The 24,687-nt window shown below is 34.9% G+C and overlaps 2 protein-coding genes across 3 annotated transcripts; one reads left to right on the top strand and one right to left on the bottom strand.

Moving 5' to 3' along the window:
- Window positions 1-4,111: 4,111 nt before the first annotated feature.
- Window positions 4,112-14,878, bottom strand: LOC148623139 (synaptotagmin-11-like). 2 transcript variants are annotated; one of them, XM_088573690.1, is made up of 5 exons: window positions 14,595-14,878; window positions 13,317-13,382; window positions 7,846-8,720; window positions 6,369-6,513; window positions 4,112-4,728 (listed from the first exon to the last, which is right to left on the bottom strand). In XM_088573690.1, the coding sequence occupies exons 1-5, from the start codon at window positions 14,626-14,628 to the stop codon at window positions 4,412-4,414; spliced, it is 1,437 nt and encodes a 478-aa protein (XP_088429816.1). In that variant the 5' UTR covers window positions 14,629-14,878; the 3' UTR covers window positions 4,112-4,411. The 2 variants fall into 2 exon arrangements, with proteins under 2 accessions (XP_088429816.1, XP_088429817.1); XM_088573691.1 differs by lacking the exon at window positions 14,595-14,878 and adding an exon at window positions 13,768-14,516.
- Window positions 14,879-23,844: 8,966 nt separating this feature from the next.
- Window positions 23,845-24,315, top strand: LOC148623138 (uncharacterized). Its single transcript, XM_088574164.1, has one exon. The coding sequence runs from the start codon at window positions 23,845-23,847 to the stop codon at window positions 24,313-24,315; it is 471 nt and encodes a 156-aa protein (XP_088430290.1).
- The last annotated feature ends 372 nt before the right edge of the window (window positions 24,316-24,687 follow it).

The following is a 24,687-nucleotide window of genomic DNA, read 5'->3' as shown; positions in this document are numbered from 1 at the left end:
TGGACACAATATTAGTTTTTGACAGACTCAAGCATAAAGACTTACAATGCATTATGGACACAGAAAATAGTTTGGACATTCTATTAAACAAAATTTTAAATTCAATTAAAAAAGTTGGGGTTGAATTAAGGGTGGTCACTTTGACCCCTTATAATTTTCGAAAACAATAAGAACTATCTTAATTCTGATTGAAAAACGGATGCAGGGATTTTCATATGGAATCCAATAAAAACAGTTCGAAATCGGACCAAAAAAAAAATCGAAAACCATAAGAAATATCTGAAATCTGATTGAAGAAGGCAGACAGGGAATTTATTAGGAATTAAATACAAAAAATTTAAATCGGACCAAAAACATAAAAAAAAAATTGGGCGTTACCCAACTTTGACCCCTATAACTTGAAAACGGTGCGATAAAATACTGAAAGGCAATTGAAAGTGCAATGAAATGGCGCGACAAAATATTGAAAGGAAATGAAATGGCGCTATACAAATATTGTCATCGCGTACCCATGGTGATGTAGCTAACTGATGATACTCCATTATTGTGGATTTATTTACCACAGTTACGAATGTTATATTGTATACCGGAGATATATAAATATGAACTAATTGGTATTATTCATAATCAGTATTGTTATAATGTATTTCGTTTATATATTATAGTTCATTAAATATTTGCATTCATGAGCGATGTGGAGATTGAACTTTCAAAAACTCACAAACGGGATGAACACAAGATATACACCATTCGCAGGATTATCTCCTGCAAGTGCTTAGAAAATTATATAAATAACAATTAAGGTATGGGAGAGTCAGAGTTAAGGTTTAGTTTTTAATTATAATAGTTTATGTTTTTAGAATATACTAGGTTTTTAATGCATTAACATGTATTATTTGTCGAAAATGTATAAAACTACCTACGCAACTAATTGGAAAGAAGAAGTACAACTTCAAAGCCCCATTGACACTATCAAATGTTTATGCAAGTTTTTTTATAGTGTCCAAAGTCAAAGAAAATTTGGATCAAAAATGTGGGTGGACTTTGACGGGAATTGACCAATTATAGTTGAGTTTTGCAACGATTGTTATAAAACATATATAAGTGGAAATATGCGGGACAAGAAAGGTTGGTGATGGCTAAGAAAAGAAAAAAAAACTTGTTTTGACTAAAGTAATGATACAGGATTCAGAACAAACAGTCGATCTGGAATAGCAAAGTAAAAGATTAATTTACAAAAAAAAAGATGTTAAAAATGATGTTGGAAAAACGGTTATACAATGTAGGTGACGCGCCTCTTTTGTGAGCTGGTCAAGATAATAAAAGCTTCGCCAAATGTCATCACATATATCATTCTGTCAAAACAGTAATGCTACATTTCGAAGGTTTGTGAGAATATTATCGTCTATAATTAGATGTTGCTTCAAGAACTAGAGAGAACCTCTAAGACAAAAATTTGATGTTATGAATCTTGATACTTGGAAATATTTTTGTCCATTATTTTGAAGGTGTTCAAAAAGATTGATAAAGCTAAGAGACGGTTAGGTTTTTAGCTAATTACTTGTCATACTATACAAGTTGATTTGGGGTGAGCCCTTCAGTCAGTCATACATAGAAAGCTAAACAGAGCTACTTAAATTGTTGAAATATGATCATACGGCACGTTGACGTTATTTCTCTATACTTTCCTGATAAGTAATTTTATTGTGTACCAGATGTAAACCATAGATGGTATATCATTATATGACGAGAATTTTCTCAGGAATGAATGAAGTATTCATTATCTTATTAATCATTAAGCGTTTAAGTTTTGTCTTTCGCATCCTGTATGCTTTTTAAAAAAGTTTGTACCAAAGAATTATAAAATTTATGGCGTTATTTCTATTGAAGACAGAATGCAATGGTTAGTTATTCATGGATTAAATAAAATGCAATTGAATAAGATTCCGTGTCAATCTGACATTTAGACCTGGATATTTAATTATTCACTTGAGTCGTAAAATAGTGATCTGAATGAAATGAATTTCCGGAGGAGTCTTAAAGCTATCTCACCAGAGAAAGTCAATGTTATTTAATTGCCGTCTGTGTGTGGGAGGAACAATTTTATTTGTCTAAAAGTACATGATTCTCATACTAGTAAAGCGTTAAGTTTGCAATTTAAATGTTACCTAAATTTACATTACCTTTGACGAATCTTTCACAAATCGCAGAATGACTTTGATCTGGCTGTAAAGGTTGATTCTGTTTCATTTAGTTGAATAGTAATTAAACACTATTCTAAAGAGAAATGTCTATGAGGAAAAACATGGCGGTGACAGGGTCAAATCCTTACTGTACCTGTCGGTTCATGGAATACTGGAAGACCGAGAATCACACCGATTTAATAAAGAAATGTTTGTAATATTTTTCTGGTCTATATCTGTGACGGAATAGCTTCGAAATAACCCTTGTAACGGTAATGTTCAATGCACCTATTTCGAATAGACAGAAACTTTATGTATTTATAAAATTGCGAGATGTGGTATGAATGACAATGATAGGCATGCATCAAATAACAAACAACGAACAGTTAAACTTCTACAGGTCACTACACGGTTGTTTGTGCAGCGGGTGCAACCATTAATAGACCTGCATGGAAATACTTTATTTTTTTTTCACATAGGCCAATTGATGATTGCCTCCGCGGCCAAATCGAAGCTGCATTAATATAAACTAGTTGATCGAATGTCGTACGTGCTATAGCTACATGTATCTGTTGGGGCAAATGTTAACAAATAGACTGATGGTACCACGTAAACTTCCATGGGTAATAAACATGATGCCGGACCAAAGTATGATCATAAGACTCATAGAAAATATCTTTACAACAATGAAATTGCTGGGTGCTTCTCCCACTGCAATAACATATTGAGGCATATTTCGGTAGGACAGTTATTTATTGAAACCGTAAAGCTGTGTGGCGGTGACATTGTGATTTTTAATTTTTTTTGTGTGCTGACACTGTGATGTTTGTTTTATAGTGACATTGTGATTTTATTTATTAAGTGGTGACCTTGTAATATCTGTAGTGACATTGTTTCGCGTATTTGTTGTAAATCAAAGTACCAACCTGACAACGGAACACGATGATACTTATACCTTCCAGGTCTCTTTCATAGCAGTAAATACAAATAGTAACTCGATGATCTCGAATTTGAAATGATCATGTAAAGTTAAAATGTGGTTCATTAGTTTATTCAGGTGTTGTCGTTTTGTTCTTTTCATTCTCGTATTTCTAACGCTGTAAATATTTCACATCACCCATTTACTGAAGAAATATTTCTTTTTAGCATTCACCTCTAGTATTCAGAGTATTCGTCTTCAAAACAGGAATAAATTAAGCTAATTTCTATGGGATGCTAGGATGAATAGAGATAGGTGAACGAAATGGCAAACAAAGCACATACATCTGCAAACAATGGGAATACGACAAGAGTGTATGCTACTACTGCACTCGAAAGAAATGCAAAAAAGGGAAAACATCTGGGGCTAACAATATCAAATGAAAAATTGACAGCGGATATGAAAACAATTGTTCAGGAATAACGCCAGCTATTTCAGACGACATGGAGCTCAGGGAAAGTTCCAGAAGATTGGAAGAAATACCTCATCACCGATTTACCAAAAAGGGGACCTAACAAACTGGCGATATATTATAATAATGGCAACATTAATGGGCAAAATTTGCTCTTATAGTGGACTAAATACTCTTGAATGAGCAGGCAGATTTTATAGAGTTGGAAGAGGGACAACGCAGCAAACTATAACTAACGATTGACGGTTTGATTTATAGCTCTCATAGTTTCTACCAGTCAATCTAGTAGATCACGGCATGTACAACACCACTCCATCCTACTTTCAATCTATAAATGGCGACCGTGGTCAATTACCTGGTTACATGTACACCGTCGCACAATACAATTTCAATGCATTCAATTAAGATAAAAGCAATTATTGGTATCCTTTGTACTGTGTCAAAGTGTAGATTTGAGTATCATCATCAGTTTGATTGAGTGTGTGTGTGTGTGTGTGTGTGTGTGTGTGTGTGTGTGGCATAATCTGGAGTAACGACTTTTAAGGGCAAAAATTCATCATTTTAATCAGAAATAAACATTGGGACCATTGCAATAATTAAAAATAAATAAAGTTAACAATAAATTATAACAACAAATAAGAAGTGAAAGACGACATACCCTCCTTAACATAGTAGTATAAAGGGTAATATACAGTATCTATGACCAATAATCCACTGTTTCCTAGTATAGAACAACCACTATAACAAGTTCTAGCACTAAAGCTTAGACAATTAAGAAACTTTAACCAGCATCTAAATGGCATTATGGTTAAATGTAATTTCCTGATGTTCCATTTCTCATTCAAATTTAAAAACGGGGAGAATATAGTGCCATTTAGCCACTTCTCGCGCACATGGTTTAATCATTTCATGCCAGTGGTCAACCCCTGTTTTTGGTCCATGCCTCCCAACCACTACACGACCTATGACACCGTCTTTACTATACAACCGTCCACGCATGATTACGAGTTCTAAGGAATAATCGGCAACACTAGAACCAGGGATGTCGAATAGGAATGGTTGATTCCAAACTGGACTGTACCCACTCTGTGTTTTACTCTCCTTCGTCATAACTAGTTCGTTCTCTTTATAAATATTCAGAATGATGTAATGGACTAAAAAGTATGCAAGATTGGTGTTAGTTAAATATAAACACAATGAATTAATAGTTTCTTTAATTTGCATGATAAAAAGGTCAACCATTCCAGTTTTCAATAGAAGAGACTGATTGATAAAAAACATGACTGCATGGTAAGAAATACCCCATGCCTCGTCAGTAACATTATTTTATTATTCATATCACCAGGACTTAACATCATCTTTGTTTCCGACTTTCATTAGGACTTAACAAGCTATCGACAGAAATAAGTTTATAAAGCGTTTTGTTCTCCTGGCAGCTATCTGACACATTCATCAAACCAATGTCTTTTTCCCGAATTATATAATACTCGTTTTAGAACATCTAAATCTATTTGTAGAAAGCTTGTTTCAAAAGGGCTTCTTCCAGTCAAACTCAGTAATCTGTGAAGCACTAACAGATTTGTTGCAATTAATCGGCATAGCAACGAAACAAAAATTGGAGAAGTTATCAGTCCAAAATAGAATAAATTGTTATTTTATGCGGAAACAGCTTATGTAGCTAAGTCAAGCCTTTCAGATTACAAACAACCCATTATTGCCATAACGGTATATATATTCAAAAATTGCATAGAGCGGTTTGTAGAGAACCCAACTCTTTAGAAGTGATTACCTCCTATCTGATGTAACTGATAAATAATACACTGAATGAACAGAAAATGAATCAATCGTATCTATCGTGCACAAAGGAAAGGGGGTAATTTGAACATTAATCAGATTACTTTGTATACAGTTCTGGAACTAATCAATCAAACAATATCCTTCCTTTGTGTCGTGTAAACATGTACATGTATTAGGAATAATAACATTATTACAAGTTTCATGTAAATGTTCCACTTATAGCATTGATCTTATAAATTCTTTTATAAATCTGATACAAGTAAATCTAACAGAATCACCATGCCAAAACAATAAAATTAGATTCCGAGTGAAACAATGGAATAACGCAGGGTTTCCGGTGTTTTACTTATATCTTATCTACGATAATCTTTTTTAAACTAAAATTTAGATACGAAATGGAGAAATCTCTGGTACTTGTATTATATATCCCTAAATCAAAAACTCAATAACAACCGTTCTAATAAAGAACCACATTAATTACCATCAGTGTAAGCGATCTGTTGTATATTAAAAGTAGATCCTTGAAAAATATATGCAACATTAAACTTATTTACACCGGTCACATAAAAAATAAGCAACATTAGACTTACTCACACCGGTCACATAAAATAGGCCACATTAGACTTACTCGCACCGGTCACATAAAATAGGCCACATTAGACTTATTCATACCGGTCACATAAAATAGGCCACATTAGACTTATTCAAAACGATCCCATAAAAAAAAAGACAACATTAGATTTATTCACACCTGTCACGTGAAGTCATTATGACACTCAGATTTATAACTTAAGGTAAATTACTGAACACCTATTAATAATTAAATATGTCATTGATACAATTTTGAAATGTCCATACGGCGTAAAAATATAAAATTATACGGGCTTGTGGCTATTTCAAACATATATTTACACCTGAGAAACCCAGAAATATGTTTTTTTTGTCTTTATCAATGCACATTTTGGTTGTACTGAAATACTTCTACTTGATATCTTACCGGGTTGCCTCAAAAATCTGTCAGATTTAGGTAAATGGTCAGCTCTTCTTAGGAATACCTTCATCCGATTAGCCATACTGTTATACTGTAATAGGACGAATATTTCTCCCAAATTTCCATGTAAATGCTTGTCGGCTGTTGAATGCTAGAAAAAAATTATGGATAGGCACAATAAAAATGGGAAACAGTGAAAAGCATTATTGCGTAAATTGATTGAAATAAAAAGGAAACTAAGCAAACTTGCAATTCAGACATCATTTTAAACAAAACAGGGAGTAAATGACGCTCAAATGTACATGTAGCATAGGAAGCCAATGCATTAAATCCACCCCAAGTAAAACATTGAGGGCGACCGTTTCTGAAGTGACACTTGTCCATGTATATAACCCATACCCATAGAGACAAAGGAAGTAGAGATACATTACTAACTTGGACCAATATTCACTGATGGAAATGAAGGCCACAATACCAGGAACTACATCACACAACTCGTACCACTATCATTTTCTTGTTTTATTTGTTTTCCAGTGCGTTTTTTCATACACAAAGATAGAATATTTGCTTCATAAATCTAATATAAGATCATTCGTATGAAATTGTGCTCGATGTAGCTAGAAATTGCAGTTATATAATAAGTGCATATTACTAGTAATTAAATAATTCACCAGTGCGTTAAGGTGACATCGGGTATTCACATCATATAAATTTCTTTAAAAAAATAATAAAATGAACCAGTAAGTTATGTTTAAAAAGAAAGTAAATCCTGGGGAAAATCTGACTGAAGCACTGGCTGTGAATTAAACGAGTTAGATCTCCTTAATCAAATTGGATTGAAATCTATTTTTTATAAATGGTTGACAGATTATCACTTATGGTTCATTTCAACTTTTCATCCCAGAGTCTGATATTCAAATAAATGTTTAGTAAATAAATACGTCTTATATGCAGTATTTGTAAAGCCATCATATGTGAATGGCATAAATAGACAAAAAACATCCTCTTCTGATAAATAAAAACAAGATAAACTGTGAAGGCGACTTGTTTGTTCTTATATGAGATGACGCTCGCGACAAATTTCCTTTACTGTGTAATTTTTAAAAGGGCATCATTTTTACTACGGAAAGGAAAAAGGGTGACTATTATAATTATAATATGCGCTGCATCGGCTGAATTAAAACAAATATTGAAGCTTACTTGATCAAATTACACGGGGTAAAAACAGGGTAAAGTAAACTAGACGTGTATTTACTATTCATTTGTACCAAGGCCTAATTGAAGCATTTCAGTTTGAAATGTGATTAGACCATCTATGTGTTTGAAGACTTCCAACATTTTCTAATAAACAATTAAATACACTTGTGCTATAGAATCCCTAATATCATTATATTTGAATAGTTTTATTTGGTTATTTGAGATGTGACGTTTGCTTTAGTTTACACATGTATAGCATTCATCAAATGATCAAAATTAGTTCTACCTTTTTCAACCTTTTCTTTTGAAGAACAACATCCATTCTTGTTGGTTTCTGTGATTTTGTGTCAATGTCAGAGCACTGTACGAATGATTCACCAATAAAGCTTGGTTTTGATTTCGTTTTTTTCTTGGAGAACAACGAAAGTCTCAAAGTAGACTGTTCCAATTCTTTGATAGATACGTTTTGAAATTGTAAGATTTCATCGAAATGAACAACTTCTTCCATGGGAACTTCCTTACTAGAGATGCCTTCATTTGATTTAGGGAACAAATTAGCAACAATATATACATCTGAATATTGATACCGGGAAGGGATGTCCATAGCATTCTGGAGGTCTACATTTAAAACAGAGTTCGGCTCGTGATATTCTAGACAAAAGGTTAAAGACGTTTCGTTGTCACTTCGAAATAATACACCTGAAGCAAGCCCTGTTGATATATTGCCCATTGATTTAGCCCGTCTCATCATTTTCAATTTCTTTACGGCTGAAATCTTACTTATAGTCGTAGATTTGTCACTTTGCGGACTTTCTGTCACACTGCTATCTAACACTTCTGTACTTGAAGGTGTGCTTGACCTGTCAGATAATTGGTCCAATTCTCTAAACTCTTCTTGCGGATATTCCTCACAGAAAGTGAATGTGTTGTAGTTTGTTTCATCCACGGTCGCTCTTTCATCGTCACTCCTAGAGCGATACAGTTGACCTCCAAGACTAGTGAATCCAAACGGAACCGGGGATTCACCCGCTAAAATGAAATGACCGATACTGGACTTCCGTCGCATCGCCTCCTTTCGTCTTCTTATGCAGATGACACAAGCAAATATAACACCCGAGACAAATATGGCACAGCATATGGCTATAATGACCTGTATCAAAGCTAAAACAGAATATAAATGACGCATAATTTAGTATGCCAATGATCTCTTATCTTCTTGTAGGTGTAGTAGTAATCAAAGGCAAATACGAAAGGATAGCACAGGGACGCCTGTCAATAATGAGGGTGTTCTATCAAGCAGCAACTTCACTATCAAACAGATCGTGATCGATAATGGGAAGTACTATCAAACTGGTGCACCTGGTCCATGCTCACAGTTTTTAGTGGGGTCCGAGTTGCTTATTTGCTTTTGTTACTTTGTATGTATTATTTTAGTTACTTTATGTTCTTTGTTGTTTATGTCTGTTTTCCATGTCTGGTCTTTGTCCTTGGATAACATTCTTTTGGTTACTATTAGAACCTTGGTTCCCTTGATTACTCTATCAAACAACCCCCCTCCACCCCCCACTATCAAATAGCTTCTGATCAATAATGGGGTGTAATATCAAACAGCAACCCCACTATCAAACAGTTCCCGGTTAATAATGGGGTGTAATATCAAACAGCAACCCTACTACCAAACAGTTCCCGGGCAATAATGGGGTGTACTATCGAACGGCAATCTCGTAATCAAAAAGATAGTGGGATTGCCGTGTGATAGTATATCCCCATTATTGACCGGGAGCAAGTCCCTGCGCACATATCAAGGAAAAACTTATTAGGTGAAGGCATATGTGAATATATTATGAGTAAGAATGAATATTCGCAGCATTGTAATGACTTTTACATTTGTCAACATTTTACATACATAAAATCTGTCCGAAAACAGAAGCGGGCGGAGAAACCTCAAAGTAGATTTGTTTTAAGTTTATAAATGAAAAATGACTACATATAACAACTAAAAACAAAACAATATGTGCAAAACACGAGCAACGAACCCTTAATTCTTTCTATATCTGAAAAAAGAAACATGTGGTCCGAGCTGCCTAGTATAAAACAGAAAAACACAAAGTAAAATTATTTACATATATATAGTTCCAAGTTAACAAATTCCAATTAAGCAAAACCGAAGTCCGATATTTTTTTTTTTTTGGGGGGGGGTAGAATTGTGAATATTTCAAGCTGAATCAGTCATCGTTTGATATAAGGATGAATGTATTCATATTAAACGAAACAAGGATTGATTTATGTGCATCTTGAAATGGTAATTTAAATGCACCCTTAAAGGAAAGGATAACATATAGAAATGCTTTCTAGTCCAAAATACTGACGTAATACATAAATTAATGAAAAAAAATATTTGTTTAAGTAGGCCTGTCAACCATTACCATCTGTCAAGTCGTGGAATGTTGAGTACTTATTTTCGATATAGAAAATTGTTCATCGTATCCATATAGACAAAACAAACTAAAACCAAAGGGTCTCATTGGTAACAAATAAAATATGCTATTAACAATTCAATAGCCGAATTTAAATTCGCCCCAAGTGAACAGCACTTATTCCGTGGTACTGAATAGCATTTATGGTATTAAATCGTGACTCTGCAGTAAAACTCAGTTTAACTGTTGTTTGAGTAGGCTGAGAAAACGACGGAAGGTTGAACTATGAAATGTTTACATCAAATTTCTAATGACACGTAATTTCAAAGATTTTTATGTTTCGATGTCGATTTTCGAGGCTTAACGCAATTCGCATTCAAACTGCATTTTTGTCGTAACTTTCAACTTTCCATATTTTTTGACAATCCAACGCTTACTGAACGAACACTGGTATGGTACCCTCTAATAATAATACGTTCATGATAAGCCATTTCGAAGTATAAATACATTTGCAAGAATCAAATAAAACACTGGATAATTAAACTGCAAACCAGTTCATATGTAGAAAAAAGACAGTCGTTGGTATCTTACTTTCTAAGGAATGAACATGAAAACTAGTAAAAACCTATAGTTAATTACAACATTGAGTACCAAGTTCTCGGACACGGCTAATTTTATAACGCTACAATTGGTAATAATGTTTTCTATACCACACCAATCCACCTAATACTGGTGGAAATCATTATCAATGCGATAATACTTCTAAGGATCATTACCCATGATCATATCAATATATCCGGCGAATTTTACCCTAATATAAAAACAGAAATTCATGGCATTAAAATGAATTTAACGTGTCATATCTGACTTGCGTGGGTCTGATTGTTTTGTCTGAGTCAGCTGGAGAAAGGAAAATCGATTTAGCTCCAAGCCAGGATTTCTATATATGCTGAGTTTTTGTTACAATTACAAGTTTTAGGTAATTTTAGTAGATTCAGAAACCTCTCTCATCGTGAATGTAACATCGCGCCTACAGAGTTTTTCGTTTATTTTCGCAGATTTCTTTTAGTCCGTACTCAAGTTACATATTATGTATATTTGCTTCGATGAAGAGAAGCCATACTATCTTAAGACAGTTAATTCGTTTAATGCAGTAAATCGTCGATCACTGCTATCATGGTAAACTTCGTATATACATGTACATTTGGACGATATGTTGGCTCTTAACAACGACAACTTCAATATATATACTAAAGATACTTATATTCTGCAGAACTTTCACCCAATAAGTTAACTAAGCCGTTTAATAGGCCAATTTGTAAGGGATATAGTATTGTAATAATATTGTGGCATATTTTGTATAAACATTGATTTCCTCATAGGGTCTTTACACAGAAACTAACACACTATATTTAAAAACGGCGGACATGACACGGAGTGTGTCCTTTTTAAGACTTACGATGTACCGCAGCTTTTATGGGAAGAATTTGAATTAATATTACATACGATAGAGACAGACCTGGTCTGGAGCTTGTATGTCAGTTAGCTGTTAGCTAGTCCTCTGTGCATTTGTGCAATATATAATCAATATCTTTATTTAAGTTTTAACAAGGGACTTAGACCTATCTAAATTGATTTTAGGTGTGTCTGTTAAATATTTTCCACAGTGGTCGGATTTAAAAGGGGAGGGTTGTGATCACACCAAAGTATTTTAACCCCGCCGCATGTTTTGCGCCTGCCCAAAGTCAGAAATTTCTGGCCACCGTATGTATTGTTTCGTTTTCACTTTCAGTTTACTTTTATGTTGCTGGAGTATATGGGAGCAACTATTTCGTTGTACCTATGTATAATGTTTGTTTTGGAGCCAGCTGCAGTCAGCCTTTTTGGTGTGTAGGGTTTACATTACATCTGCGCATATTCCAGACAGAAGATTGAACGATTGCGCACAACTGACCTGTATTTTGGTGTCACGATTGAGCACACCACCTGGTTGAAAAAAAATATTACGATTGCGCGCAGTATATAGAGCATTACTTACATACTTAGAAATTTAAAGAGCAAATACAATCATTCGAAACATATCTTTTGCTACGTTCAGATGGACAAATTTGAAGCAGATCGTGGCAAATGTTTCAAGTCTACAAATACAGAGTACTGTACAATCAGTCCAATGCATCAAAGACATGGCGATGCACAAAAACGAACTGCAATGCTATGTGTTCGACTGATCTTTTTAATTTGATGGTGTAAGAAGGGCGATTTGAACATAACAATACAGATATCTACATATTTCAATAGGTTATTATTGCCTTAGTCCGTCAAAGTTTTGTCTCTACAACTACACCTATGATACTATTAGGTAATACCATTGTGACCTGCAATTTTGGTTTTGGTCCCAATGATACTGAGGATGGCACTCGACAGAAACAAAGTTTCAATAAACTGGGTGTATCGCGCCCAAAACTATATATAGTAGAACTAAAGTTTGCAGGACGTTACAGTTTATCTGAATATATTCCATCCTCTCCACAAGCGTTTAAACTGTGTTTAACGATTAAATCGACTTGGTTATCACGAAGCTGGTTTGTTAAAAGTTCAAAACTCATTTGGAATAGGTAAAAACACTGGTCAACGTGAAAGCAAAGCTCTTTATTTCTACACGATCCGATTAGTCAAGACCACACCGAAGCTAATATTTATTTTTGTTTTTGTTTTTGGTTTTTTTTTGGACAAATTGGAAAAAAATCACATTAATCTATAGCACTTAAAATTCGTTTGTCGAATTAATTTATGCTTCCTGCACCAAATCCGTGAGTTTGATACATTGTAGGCATTATACGTGTCAATAGACGACAATCAAAGTTAACATGAAACAAAACCATTTACTTCATGCTTTATAATTGTACAAAACATTGAAATAATAAACTAATTTAAGAGACAATAACAACTATAATTATATGTATCACCAGCCATCGTAAACTATAGTTTACGTGCGAAAATCTGGGTTTTCGCGATAAACCCAATTTTCGATTTTTTGTTTCTGTCGCGCGTAATTGACGGCATTTGTGCCCGTAAAATCATAATTTTATGAAACTATACGATAATGGGATTGTCTACTTTAATTTAATACTTTAATTTTAGATGTGTATCATTGGCGTAATGTGTAGTATGGCTATTATAGATGAATAGTAGAATAGAGAAACTCAATCTGTTTAGGAATGGTTATTAGGTATTGCCATTGAGCACATTCTCACATGATTTAGTCAATGTGTTACCGATATCATACAATATTTATACCTTACACATAAATATACAGAAAAATTTAAAATAAAATACTCACGATCATTTATTGGATGTTTATGATTAACTTGTCGGCTATTTTCACCAACATCCTCGCGTTTGAAATCTGGAAAATATAATACACAAACTAACGTTGTGACTGTGTAGGAAAATAAGGCAGAAGAAAGATTAAGCTGGGTCATCATGATTCTATGAGCTTGTTGGCAACATCTCATATGCCGTAGATTATTTTTCAGCTCCTGCATTTTATTTGCCAATATAGATCTCGGCAACGTATTGACATTTCTAAATATAAAATGCCATTGTACTAATAACAGGTTACTAAGTACGATATTTTCCAAAACTAAAATTAAAGTTTTATTAGATATGATGACTCGAAAATAATAAATAAATAATAAAATAAAATAACAACAACCACTGTACATAATGTAAATATGTTTAACTTTTATGTTATATATTTTAACATTAATTGTAATGAATTGCGAACTTGCCTTTTAACGTTAAATTTCCGATCCCTGTTTTCATGTATATAGCACGGCAAGTTCCAGGATGTTCCACACTCCTTACGGAGTCTACTTCCGTACCGGAAGATGATGATGGTGATTGTTCAAGTGTAGCTTTTTAGTCTTTACACTTTGTAGTTTACTTATTAAATGTGTTCTAATTACCCTTGAACGTGTAAATGAATCGATTTAACTGATGTTTTTTTTTTTTTTTTTTTTTTTTTTTTTTTTTTTTTTTTTGAATTTCCAGTAACATACTGGTCAAAAAGAGAGAGATAACGATTAATTGATAGGCCAGTAATCATCGCATTATAATTCAGGATAATGTTTGGGTTGCCCATCAATACTTAGGTAAATCGTACATATGGTTACCCGTTTTTTTCGCCTTTCAGAGATCAAATTCTATATTTTGCAGGACATGGGACATCAAAAAATAAAAAAAGAGATAATAATACTTATACTTTGGTACACAGAGAGACAGACAGACAGACAGACAGACAGACAGATGGACAAAGCCATACAAACATGGCTAGCTTGGGAAAGGGGGAATTTAAGGAGGGGCTAAAATAATTTAGATGCCTCAAAATATAACTGATACGCAACAGTGGCTTTGTGATCTCGGCTATGATTTGTTATCACACAAAGAACTGTAATAAATATATAAAATTTAAAAAAAAAACATGGAAGAAGTTTATATCACGACTAGATCTATCACTTTGAAACTTTCAATAGTTTAAAAAGCAATTATATGTACACGTATATTAAAATCACGTTAAATAATAATTTAAATTTTAATGAATTTTGAGACTACATACCTGTAATGGAAGACGGTGAACTTATTGTCATCATTTCAAATTATTCATAAATCCATGTTAAGAATTATTAGGCTTATTTCACCGTACATGATGTGAAATCTATCACCTGTTCATGTTAGTATCTTATATTTGATCACATGACCACTGTCGTCAATATCTATAATAGAGCTTCGAAAAAAAACTTTCAGGTGTAAACTCTTGATCATCCGAGTGACAAGTATCCTTTGAAACTTAATCAATCAGCTGACCAAATGAATTAAAATGTAATTGATATCTGAGTAAACGTCAAGTGACCACTGCCCTGTGGCTGTTCAGTGAAATGTTTTCTTTTGAAGTTTGTTGTATCAGTTATTACTATAAGGTGTTATACAGAAATTCCCTCCTAGATTTCTTTATATACTTTAGATATATGGTATCGATCGTACAATTATCTTCATAGCATAGAAGAGGAGTGGGAGTTCTTATAACAATAGACAATAACAATATCCCTTCTAATTACATCATACTAATTTCAATTCAACTTTAGGTTTAAGTATTAATGATTAACTTAATCCTACGACTAAATATACTAATTCAGTCCAGTGGAGTGACGGATGTATTACAATACCCGAACATCATCGAGATCATTGTCAGTTTAACATGCTGCTGACTTAATATAGATGGCATGCTATAGACTCTTGCATCCGTTGTCTCATGAGGTTTCACACTTGTTTTATGAAGGTATCACGATTTTCCTTGGTAAAGTCCTTCCTCATAGAAAGTTTCATGCAAAATCGTCACTATACATGTCCTTTTTTAACCAAAGTATCAATTTGATATTTAATTAAAAGTTCACCAAGTATAAATGAACAATAATTTAAAAGCGGATCTCAGATTTCCGTACTAATTGGGTCTGACTACGCTTAATTCATTTTAACTATTTACTTCAATCATGCATCTTCTTCTACTACATGTATCATGGGAATGACTGACGATTGTTTCTACCGCCCTGGTTCCATATTAACATGGGAATGACCGACGATTGTTTCTACCGCCCTGGTTCCATATTAACATGGGAGTGACTGGCGATTGTTTCTACCCCCTGTTTCCATATTAACATGGGACTGACTGACGATTGTTTCTACCCCCTGGTTCCATAATAACATGGGAATGACTGACGATTGTTTTTACCGCCCTGGTTCCATACTAACATGGGAATGACTGACGATTGTTTCTACCCCCCTGGTTCCATATTAACATGGGAATGACTGATGATTGTTTCTACCCCCTGGTTCCATATTAACATGAGAATGACTGACGATTGTTTCTACCCCCCTGGTTTCATATTGACATGGGAGTGACTGACGATTTTTCCACCCCCTGGTTCCATATCAACATGGGAATGACTGACGATTGTTTCTACCCCTTGGTTCCATATTGACATGGGAATGGCTGACGATTGTTTCTACCCCCTGTTTCGATATTAACATGGGAATGACTGACAATTGTTTCTGTACCCCTCTGGCTCCATATTAACATGAGAATGACTGACGATTGTTTCTACCCCCCTGGTTCCATATTAACATGGGAATGACTGATGATTGTTTCTACCCCCTGGTTCCATATTAACATGAGAATGACTGACGATTGTTTCTACCCCCCTGGTTTCATATTGACATGGGAGTGACTGACGATTTTTCCACCCCCTGGTTCCATATCAACATGGGAATGACTGACGATTGTTTCTACCCCTTGGTTCCATATTGACATGGGAATGGCTGACGATTGTTTCTACCCCCTGTTTCGATATTAACATGGGAATGACTGACAATTGTTTCTGTACCCCTCTGGCTCCATATTAACATGAGAATGACTGACGATTGTTTCTACCCCCTGGTTCCATATTAACATGAGAATGACTGACGATTGTTTCCACCCCCTGTTTCTATATCAACATGAGAATGACTGACGATTGTTTCTGTACCCCTGTTTCCATATTAACATGGGAATGACTGACGATTGTTTCTACCGTCTAGTTCCATATCAACTATTCCAGCCATGCTAGAAGTTGTCTTGCAAGCTATTTTCTGACTTGGTGCCATCCTGGGTATGGAGGAACGGAATTAGGCTGTGCTATCGGTAGGATATGAAAAGGTCCCGGTTACGTATCTAAAAAAAAACTTATTTTGAACAACTTGTGGTGAAACAAGGCATTCTTCGCCGAACCCGGAACTGTTTTACCGATAAAATGACAAATATTTCTAATATTTTTTGTCGGCTCCCACAAAAAGTATCCGTAATCATTTAAAAAAATGATAAATGACATGAAATACGTTTTATTTAAAAGAGAACCTGCTCAATGCTTCGCTCGCACTTAAGGCAAATGCCGTTCTCATATTAGCGGGCACAGCTCAAGTGTGGCTGAAGAGCGGAGAGCTCCACGACAGCATGATGCAGGGGCAAGTTGGTGGGGTGCCGAGTGATGAGAACAAAAAAAATCATCGACTTGAATCTCGCCCATTTTGCGTGAGACTCACGCATTGGTGGCATTTTCTTTGACCTATTGTTTTTTGCCTTTGATCTTTTAAATTTTTGTAAAATCTCAATTTTTGCATTTTGAATGAAGTGATATGTCGCGGAGAGAATGCAAAAAAAAAATACGTGTTCTCAATAATTATTTAAAAACTAAAACAATTTCTTGAACGTATAAAAATCTTAAATTGAAAATACGTACGCAATGTTTACAATATAAGGGCGTCACACTGACATAGTCATTGTAATCGATTAATGTCGTTCCTTTTTCTTTCGTCTTCTGTGGGGTTTTTTACTGTCTTGACTATCCTCACGGATCTTTCACGACCGCCCCTTACGAGGATTCTGCTAGTAGATGTCTGTTAGTAGTTGGAGGTAGCGGAGTCCAGCCTTCGGGATACCTGACCAAAGATCTCAGTCATAGCATGTCCTACTAGTAGGTGGGCTGCTCTGTTGACGCTCTAGCCCACTCCCAGACCCCACATGGTTCTGAGAACGTTTCCCCACTCTAACTATTTGGGAGTACGTCAAGGTGTAGAGAAATGTTACTTTTGCCCCCTCAACTCAGTTCTATAAATAACATTGCAGTTTGACAGCCGACTATCAATTAAAATAATTCAATTACCAATAATTCATAGGAAATAAAGATTTCGAACAACCGCGATCTAACTAGAATGCCCGACTACAGGGACAATGTAATACAACCAAAAGGAAGCCCAAGATACACGTTACAAAAAGTATATAAATCTTGAAACGGAAAAGCATATAACCAAAATAATAATAGTAATAATATAAAAATAACAAAATAATGGGATCACATGGTGGCTGACCTTACACTGTCCTGACAAGAAATTAAGACATATTTTCACCGTGTTGGTAGACAACGAATAAAAGTGAACACCTAAAACAATTTTTACTTGTCTTGTGCCCAGTGGTCTTGAGATAAATCTAAAAGTTCTCCTTATATAATAGAAATCACATGTCCGTAACGTAGTGAAAACTATACTAATCAAAAGACATATGTAAGTGAACAACTTGGTGATATCCCCTCCTCTTCCCCGAAACCAAATATAATTAAGGTGTAAATATGTGATCAAAAATGTGAGGTTTTGAATTCATTAAATATATTCATGGGTTTCAGAGGAGTTGGGAAGGTGGACACCACTTATTGACCAATGACAATATAGTCCATGTTTTGCATCAGGAAACCGCAAAAAAAGTTAGAAATACGAAATAAGAGGTGCACAATGAAACCATTAACAACGAGTTTTTGGATCAAATTCAATTTTACCATTTAAAAGGAGCTTGGATCATCCTTTGGTCGACCAGTGACAAAGTCCATAGTTTGCATTAGGATACCCTACTCGAAAAAAAACCCAAAAAAAACAAGAGGTGCATAATTAATGGCAACATGGCGTAGAAGTGCAATAGCCTACCATTTATACACACAAAAAGTTCATTACCACTATGAGGTACAATAACCTATATTCAACAACTCGAATCGGCGAAACACCGCTGAAAACTATCAATTAATAGTCCATGGGCCACATATACCCTAGGTAATAAATGAATCCGTCTTTATTTTGTGGATGTTCTATGTATTATTTTTACACAATCAGTGCGTTTTAAACGTAAAAAAAGAACTGTAAAACAGCTTCAAAACCCCTATCCTGTCAATACAAATAACATGAACATAGAACGGAGACGAGTGGGTTCTTTTCCAATTGGCAGAATATAATTTAAACAAATCCTTGAATTCTTGCACACTTTCCCATCATTTCGCAATGTTTGTAATTGATACACCAGTGACTTTCCCGTACTGTTATATAAAATAAAAAAAAAATAATGCACTTCTGGGAGAACAATTCCGATCAGCATTGTTACGAAATTATTATCTTTATATACAATAACGTCAAAAATACTTTCAATCCTATGAGTATCCAGACAGTACAATTATGCGTCTGATCCGAGTAAGGTACTTCTTTGTTCGACAACGTAAATAAATAAAAGTATTCAAACATTTTCTGCACTTCACTATGGGAAAAACAACACGAAAGAAAATGGAGCTGAATGCATTTGATCCCCCGCCATGCGATGCATGCTGTAATATGAATGTATGAACTATTTTAATGCTTTGTGACCTTCTAAATTTCTGAATGCAAGTAGTGTGCAATAACTTTTCTAAATTTCATTAAAACCCATCAAACCGTTTAGAACATGATGGCTCGGGCGCTATTGGAGACACTTGACGTTACGCCTGAAGACGTCGAGACTTACTATATATTATTCATTTATCATGTCAAATTTCAATTATTGTTCTGTAATATGGCACTTCAGTGGTGATTGTAATACCAGAAAAATAGAGAACATACGGGGGCGTTCCCTAAGATTTATACATGAAGACTATTGTAATACTTATCAACTACTGTTAATTAAATCAAAATTACCAAGTTTAAAAATCAGAAGAATTAAAATGATAGCAATAGAGGTGTATAAAATTACTAATAAACAGTGTTCATTATATCTGCATGAACTTATTGAAATTAAAAAAATATAATTACTCTTTTAGAAATAACAATATAGCAGATGTTCCAAGGGTAAGGACAATTACCCATGGACTACACTCTTTCAGATATGCAGGGGCCAAACTCTGGAACGAACTGCCGAATAAGATGAGGGAAGAAATGCCTATGAGTCAGTTTACAAGTTTGGCTTGTAATTGGGATGACAGTTCGTGTCAGTGTTCCTCCTGCAGATCTCTGTGAGTTTCTTTATTTATCTTGTACACTCTGGCTTTTATATTTTGATGCCTTTTTATTTGTGTTTTAAATGTTTACTTTTAGTGCTTTATCTAATAGCTATTACATGGATGTCTATCTGCATTTTATGTTTGCTTTATATGCTTTAGTTTTGCTTACAAATTGCTGTGTATAAAAAACATTATTTATTCTTTCAAGATGTGCATATTGTTTCATGTGTTTTAGGTATTGTGCTTGTCATACATGTATGTCGGATAAAAGCTCTACAAAGCTTATGTTGTATTGTTATATGTAAAACCGACTTTAAATAAATCTTTTATTCTTATGCTATGCTTTATGCTTATACCAGTCTAATCCCTGCACATCCTACTTGTCCCGCCCCCACTGAACAGTGATTGGCTGCTTGATATATCACCCCGACGTCAAAGATATATCACCCTCTTCTCGGATATATCATCCACTCTCCTCTCGATATATCACCCTCCTTTCGGATATATTGTGCTGTTTACATACTTTTTTATTCATAAAAGTTTAAATAGCCTTGTAATTGGTTTCATTGATTTGGGTTTTTATAAAGTTATATTTAGAATTTGATAATTTTAAATTCGTTCTCCTTTTTGACCTAGGGTGCGCTCATTTACTAATCATTATACTTGTATCTTTGACTATTTCCCGTTTCCAGTTTACGTATGATTGTGTACCACAATAGCATTGTACCAATGCAGTAAGATTTAATTTGGTGGTAACTTTTCCATCCTTTTGAGACAGACTATAATGTAAGTTTTATTATTATATTTAAGGTTTATATTTCATGGTTGCTTAAGTATTTTTTGTTTACAGATAGCTATTTTGATGATTTAGAGCAAATTTTATCATGCACCTTTTTCATTCATTTATGACTAGGGAACACCGTCTGAATAACTTAGCATTAATATTTTGTGAGTTTCTTTTCAAAGTAAACTATTAATTAGCCCTTTTTACTACCTTTGTATGATTTTTGGTAGATAACATGAATTTAGGTATTCTATATTCTGGCCTTTTTTGTTTTGATAGACTTAAGTAATAACTAAAGTTTGAAGGAAAATGTGAAAATCTGTGGACTAAAATTGAAGACTTATTGGTGAAACTGCCTTCATACAATGAACTTGATGATATACATAAATCTCAAAAAGAAATTAAAGCATTTTACACAAGAGTTTTTGTAGGAGATCAGAAGAGTACAAAAGTTTTTTAGTGAGAAGAAATTCAAATGAGTCTCAAAAGTACCTAGCAGATCATACTGAGAACTTTCAAAGATGTACTGAAACTTACAGAAAGGTGATTTCATAAATTAAGAAGAAAAAAATTAGATTTGGTGGAACAAATGTCCGAAGTAAGTGCTTCTTCAACTGGTACAGCAGCCAGCCAGAAAAGGGCAAAGGCCGAAGCTGAAAAGGTACGTCTTGAATATGTTAAGAAAGAAAATGAACTGTTGAAACAAAAATCAACATTAGAAGCAAATATAAGTATAGTTAAACAAGAAAGTAAAGTTACGGCAGCAGAGACAGAAGCACGCATTCTTGAGCAAGATGATTACGATCAAGATCTATTTTCAGTTAAAGGTGAAACAAAACAGACAACACTCATAATTATGTCCAAAACCTTAATTTACAATCTGTAGATTATACTGTACCTTTGAATCAACATTCTATACCTCCGCCTTTGCCCCAACAATTCATACCAAATGATTCAGCTTCATCAGGTGCTTTATTACACAACGCTATGTCAGACTTAACTAGATTTATATACCGGAAAGACTTTCTGTTGTCAAGGTTTGTATAGTTTGATGACAAACCAGAAAATTATGAATCCTGGAGGGCTTCTTTTCAAAGTATTACTAGGGAACTAGATGTCAATCCTTTCGGACCTCCTCGTAAAATGGTTAGGTCAGGAATCATCTAAGTTTGCTACAAGCATCCGTGCTGCCAATGTTCATGATCCTCCTCGTGGGCTACAAAGAATTTATGATCGTTTACAGGATCGTTATGGAAGACCTGAATTGGTAGAAAGTGCTTTGAAATCGAAGTTAAATTCTTTCCCCACCCTTTCCAGTAAGGATAATTTGAAACTTTATGACCTATTAGACATTCTTATCGAGATTGAATCAATTATGCTTAATCCACAGTACACTACCCTGTTAAGCTACTATAATTCTTCGTCCGGTGTTACTCCTATAGTATCAAAGCTTCCACATTTCTTACAAGAAAAATGGACATCAGTGGATTCGTTCTATAAAAAGGCTCGTTCAGTTATATTTCCACCGTTCAGCTTCTTTGTAAGTTTTATACGAGACATTTGTGAAATTCGAAATGACCCAGCTTTTTCACACAGCAGTGCTAGTCAATCTATAATAAACAAGCTCCGCACATCAGTAATTTCCAGGAGGTTAGACATTTCAACGGAAAACTCAAGTCGTTGTCCATTGCACAAGGCAGGTCACTCTCTTAATGACTGCCGTGCCTTTAGGAAACAGTCATTTCAAGATGGTAAGAAATTCCTTCGGGAAAAACATCAGTTTTAAATGTTGTCATTCTAATGAACATGTTGCTAAATATTGTACAGCAAATGTAAAATGTCAATTGCGTGGGAATAATCGTCATCATACAGCCTCACATATTAACCGTTCTTCAGAATGCCCAGAAGAAATGACAAAAGGTGACGTCGGGGAGGCCGTAAAAGTAAATGTAACTTCTAAATGCACTGCCTTTTGTGGCAATTTTGGCTTTGGTCGTTCATGTTGGAAAACAATTCTTGTCGAAGTTTTCAATGCAACCGCGCCACATAAGTCCGCTAAAGTTTATGCTGCTATTGATGATCAAATTAACCGGACTTTAGCTTCGTCAGCATTACTTGATAAACTTGGTAACAAACGAAATATAGCAAATTTCAATATGTCATTATGCTCTAGTATTTCTAGGATTGCTAATGGTATATGCGTTCGATCAGTTAGTGGTGACGTTGCATTTGAATTACACGACGTAATTGAATGTAACTCTATTCCGAATGACTTACCTGAGATTGCAACTCCAAACGTTGTCTCTGCACACTCACATCTTAGACGTATTGCTGAATACATTCCACATCTTGATCCAACCATCAAGGTAGAACTTGTGACCGGTCGTGCCATACCTGAAGTTCATCATGTGCATGAACAAATTCTGGGCAATAAAGGTGAAGCTTTCGCACAAAAACTTCCATTAGGTTGGGTGGTAATTGGAGAAGTTTGTCTTGGTAAAGTTCACGCTCCTTCCACTGTCAATGTTCGTAGAACCCATGTTCTAAACAAAGGTCGAAATACTATATTTCCTCTTTGTGAATACAACTTTGAGATAAATGATCTTAAGGATGATATTGATGTGCAAAACCAGACGACAACAAAGTAGGCCTTTCTTTTGAGGATAAGTGCTTTCTTTCGTTAATGGATAGTAACTTTTAACAGGATGAAACAGGTTGCTGGTCTGCACCTTTACCATATAAACAACCAAAGCCTTCTTGGCCTAATAATCGATATCAAGCATGGACAAGAGCTCAGATTCTTGATAGCAGTTTGCGTAAGAACAGGTTAAAACGTGAACATTTCGTGACATTTATGGAAAAAGTCTTGAAAAGTGGTGCAACAGAGAAAGCTCCAGCACAAATCCGTGGAGAATATTGGTACCTTCCTCTTTTCGGGGTGTACCACCCTAGAAAACCAAACCAAATACGAGGGGTGTTTGATTCATCTGCCATCTTTGAAGGAATGCTCAGTCTGCTCATGTGTGGTCCAGATCTTACTAATAACCTGGTTGGAGTACTCATGCGTTTCCGCTTGAACGAAGTAGCAGTTACTGGTGATATTGAGTCTATGTTCTATCATTTTCACGTAACAGAGTCATAGGGACTACCTTAGATTTTTCTGTTTTCAGAACAACGATATTGACCAACCTCTTATAGAATATCGTATGACTTCTCATGTGTTTGGTAACACACCATCTCCAGCTGTGGCTACTTACGGTCTTCGACTTGCAGTTGAACAATCTGATGAGGATGTTAAGTCTTGTGTTAATCATGATGTCTATGTCGATGACGGACTTGTGTCTGTGACAAGTACAGAACGAGCAATTAACCTTGTTAAGAAAACTCAGAAAGAGTTGGGTGATAATGGACATATTAGATTCCACAAGATTGTATCAAATAATCTACAGGTGATGAAAGTTTTCTCAAGTGGTGATTTAGGAAAGGATTTGAAAGATCTTGATTTATATTCTGACAAATTGCCAACTCAGAGAAGTTTAAGCTTATCTTGGGATCTTCACACTAATAATTTTCTGTTTAGGCTAGAAAATGAGAATAAACCAGCGACTCGTCGAGGTCTATTATCTCCAATAAATAGTCTGTTTGATCCATGGGTTTCATCTCGTCTAAACAATTAATGGCAAAAGTTTGCTCCGTGAAGTAGTACCACCAGGAACTGATTGGGATGAGCCTCTTAGCGCTGAACATGAAGCTAAATGGATATTATGGCTTCAATCACTAAAATCTATTCATAGCTTGGAAATTCCACGTTTAATTGTATCAGGATCTGTATCATCAATGATCAATCCTGAGATTCATATCTTTTGTGATGCTTCTCAACAAGCCATATAGGCCGTAGCTTATCTGAAAGTACTTAATTCTTCAGGAGATACACTATCAGGCTTTTTTATGGAAAATTAAAAACTTGCACCCCTTAAGGTTACAGACCACCAATTCAACCAATGAGCATTTGGAACGTACGCAAAAATAGTCCTACGCAGAAACTACCC

Source organism: Perna viridis, chromosome 3 (assembly GCF_037379345.1).
Source record: "Perna viridis isolate PV_CMFRI_1.1 ecotype Kerala chromosome 3, ASM3737934v1, whole genome shotgun sequence".
NCBI classification, from domain to species: domain Eukaryota; kingdom Metazoa; phylum Mollusca; class Bivalvia; order Mytilida; family Mytilidae; genus Perna; species Perna viridis.
The sequence above is the reverse complement of the archived record's forward strand: the minus strand, read 5'-3'. Positions and strand labels throughout refer to the sequence as shown.

What these genes read in the sequence shown, in the direction of transcription:
- LOC148623138 (XM_088574164.1), top strand. Translation starts at nt 23,845, where the DNA reads ATGACTTCTCATGTGTTTGGTAACACACCATCTCCAGCTGTGGCTACT.
- LOC148623139 (XM_088573690.1), bottom strand. Translation starts at nt 14,628, where the DNA reads ATGATGACAATAAGTTCACCGTCTTCCATTACAG. An exon ending in TTCACCGTCTTCCATTACAG is followed by an intron (nt 13,383 to 14,594) that starts GTATGTAGTCTC and finishes TATATTTTCCAG; the next exon opens with ATTTCAAACGCGAGGATGTT. An exon ending in AAAAGAAAAGGTTGAAAAAG is followed by an intron (nt 6,514 to 7,845) that starts GTAGAACTAATT and finishes ATTTTTTTCTAG; the next exon opens with CATTCAACAGCCGACAAGCA.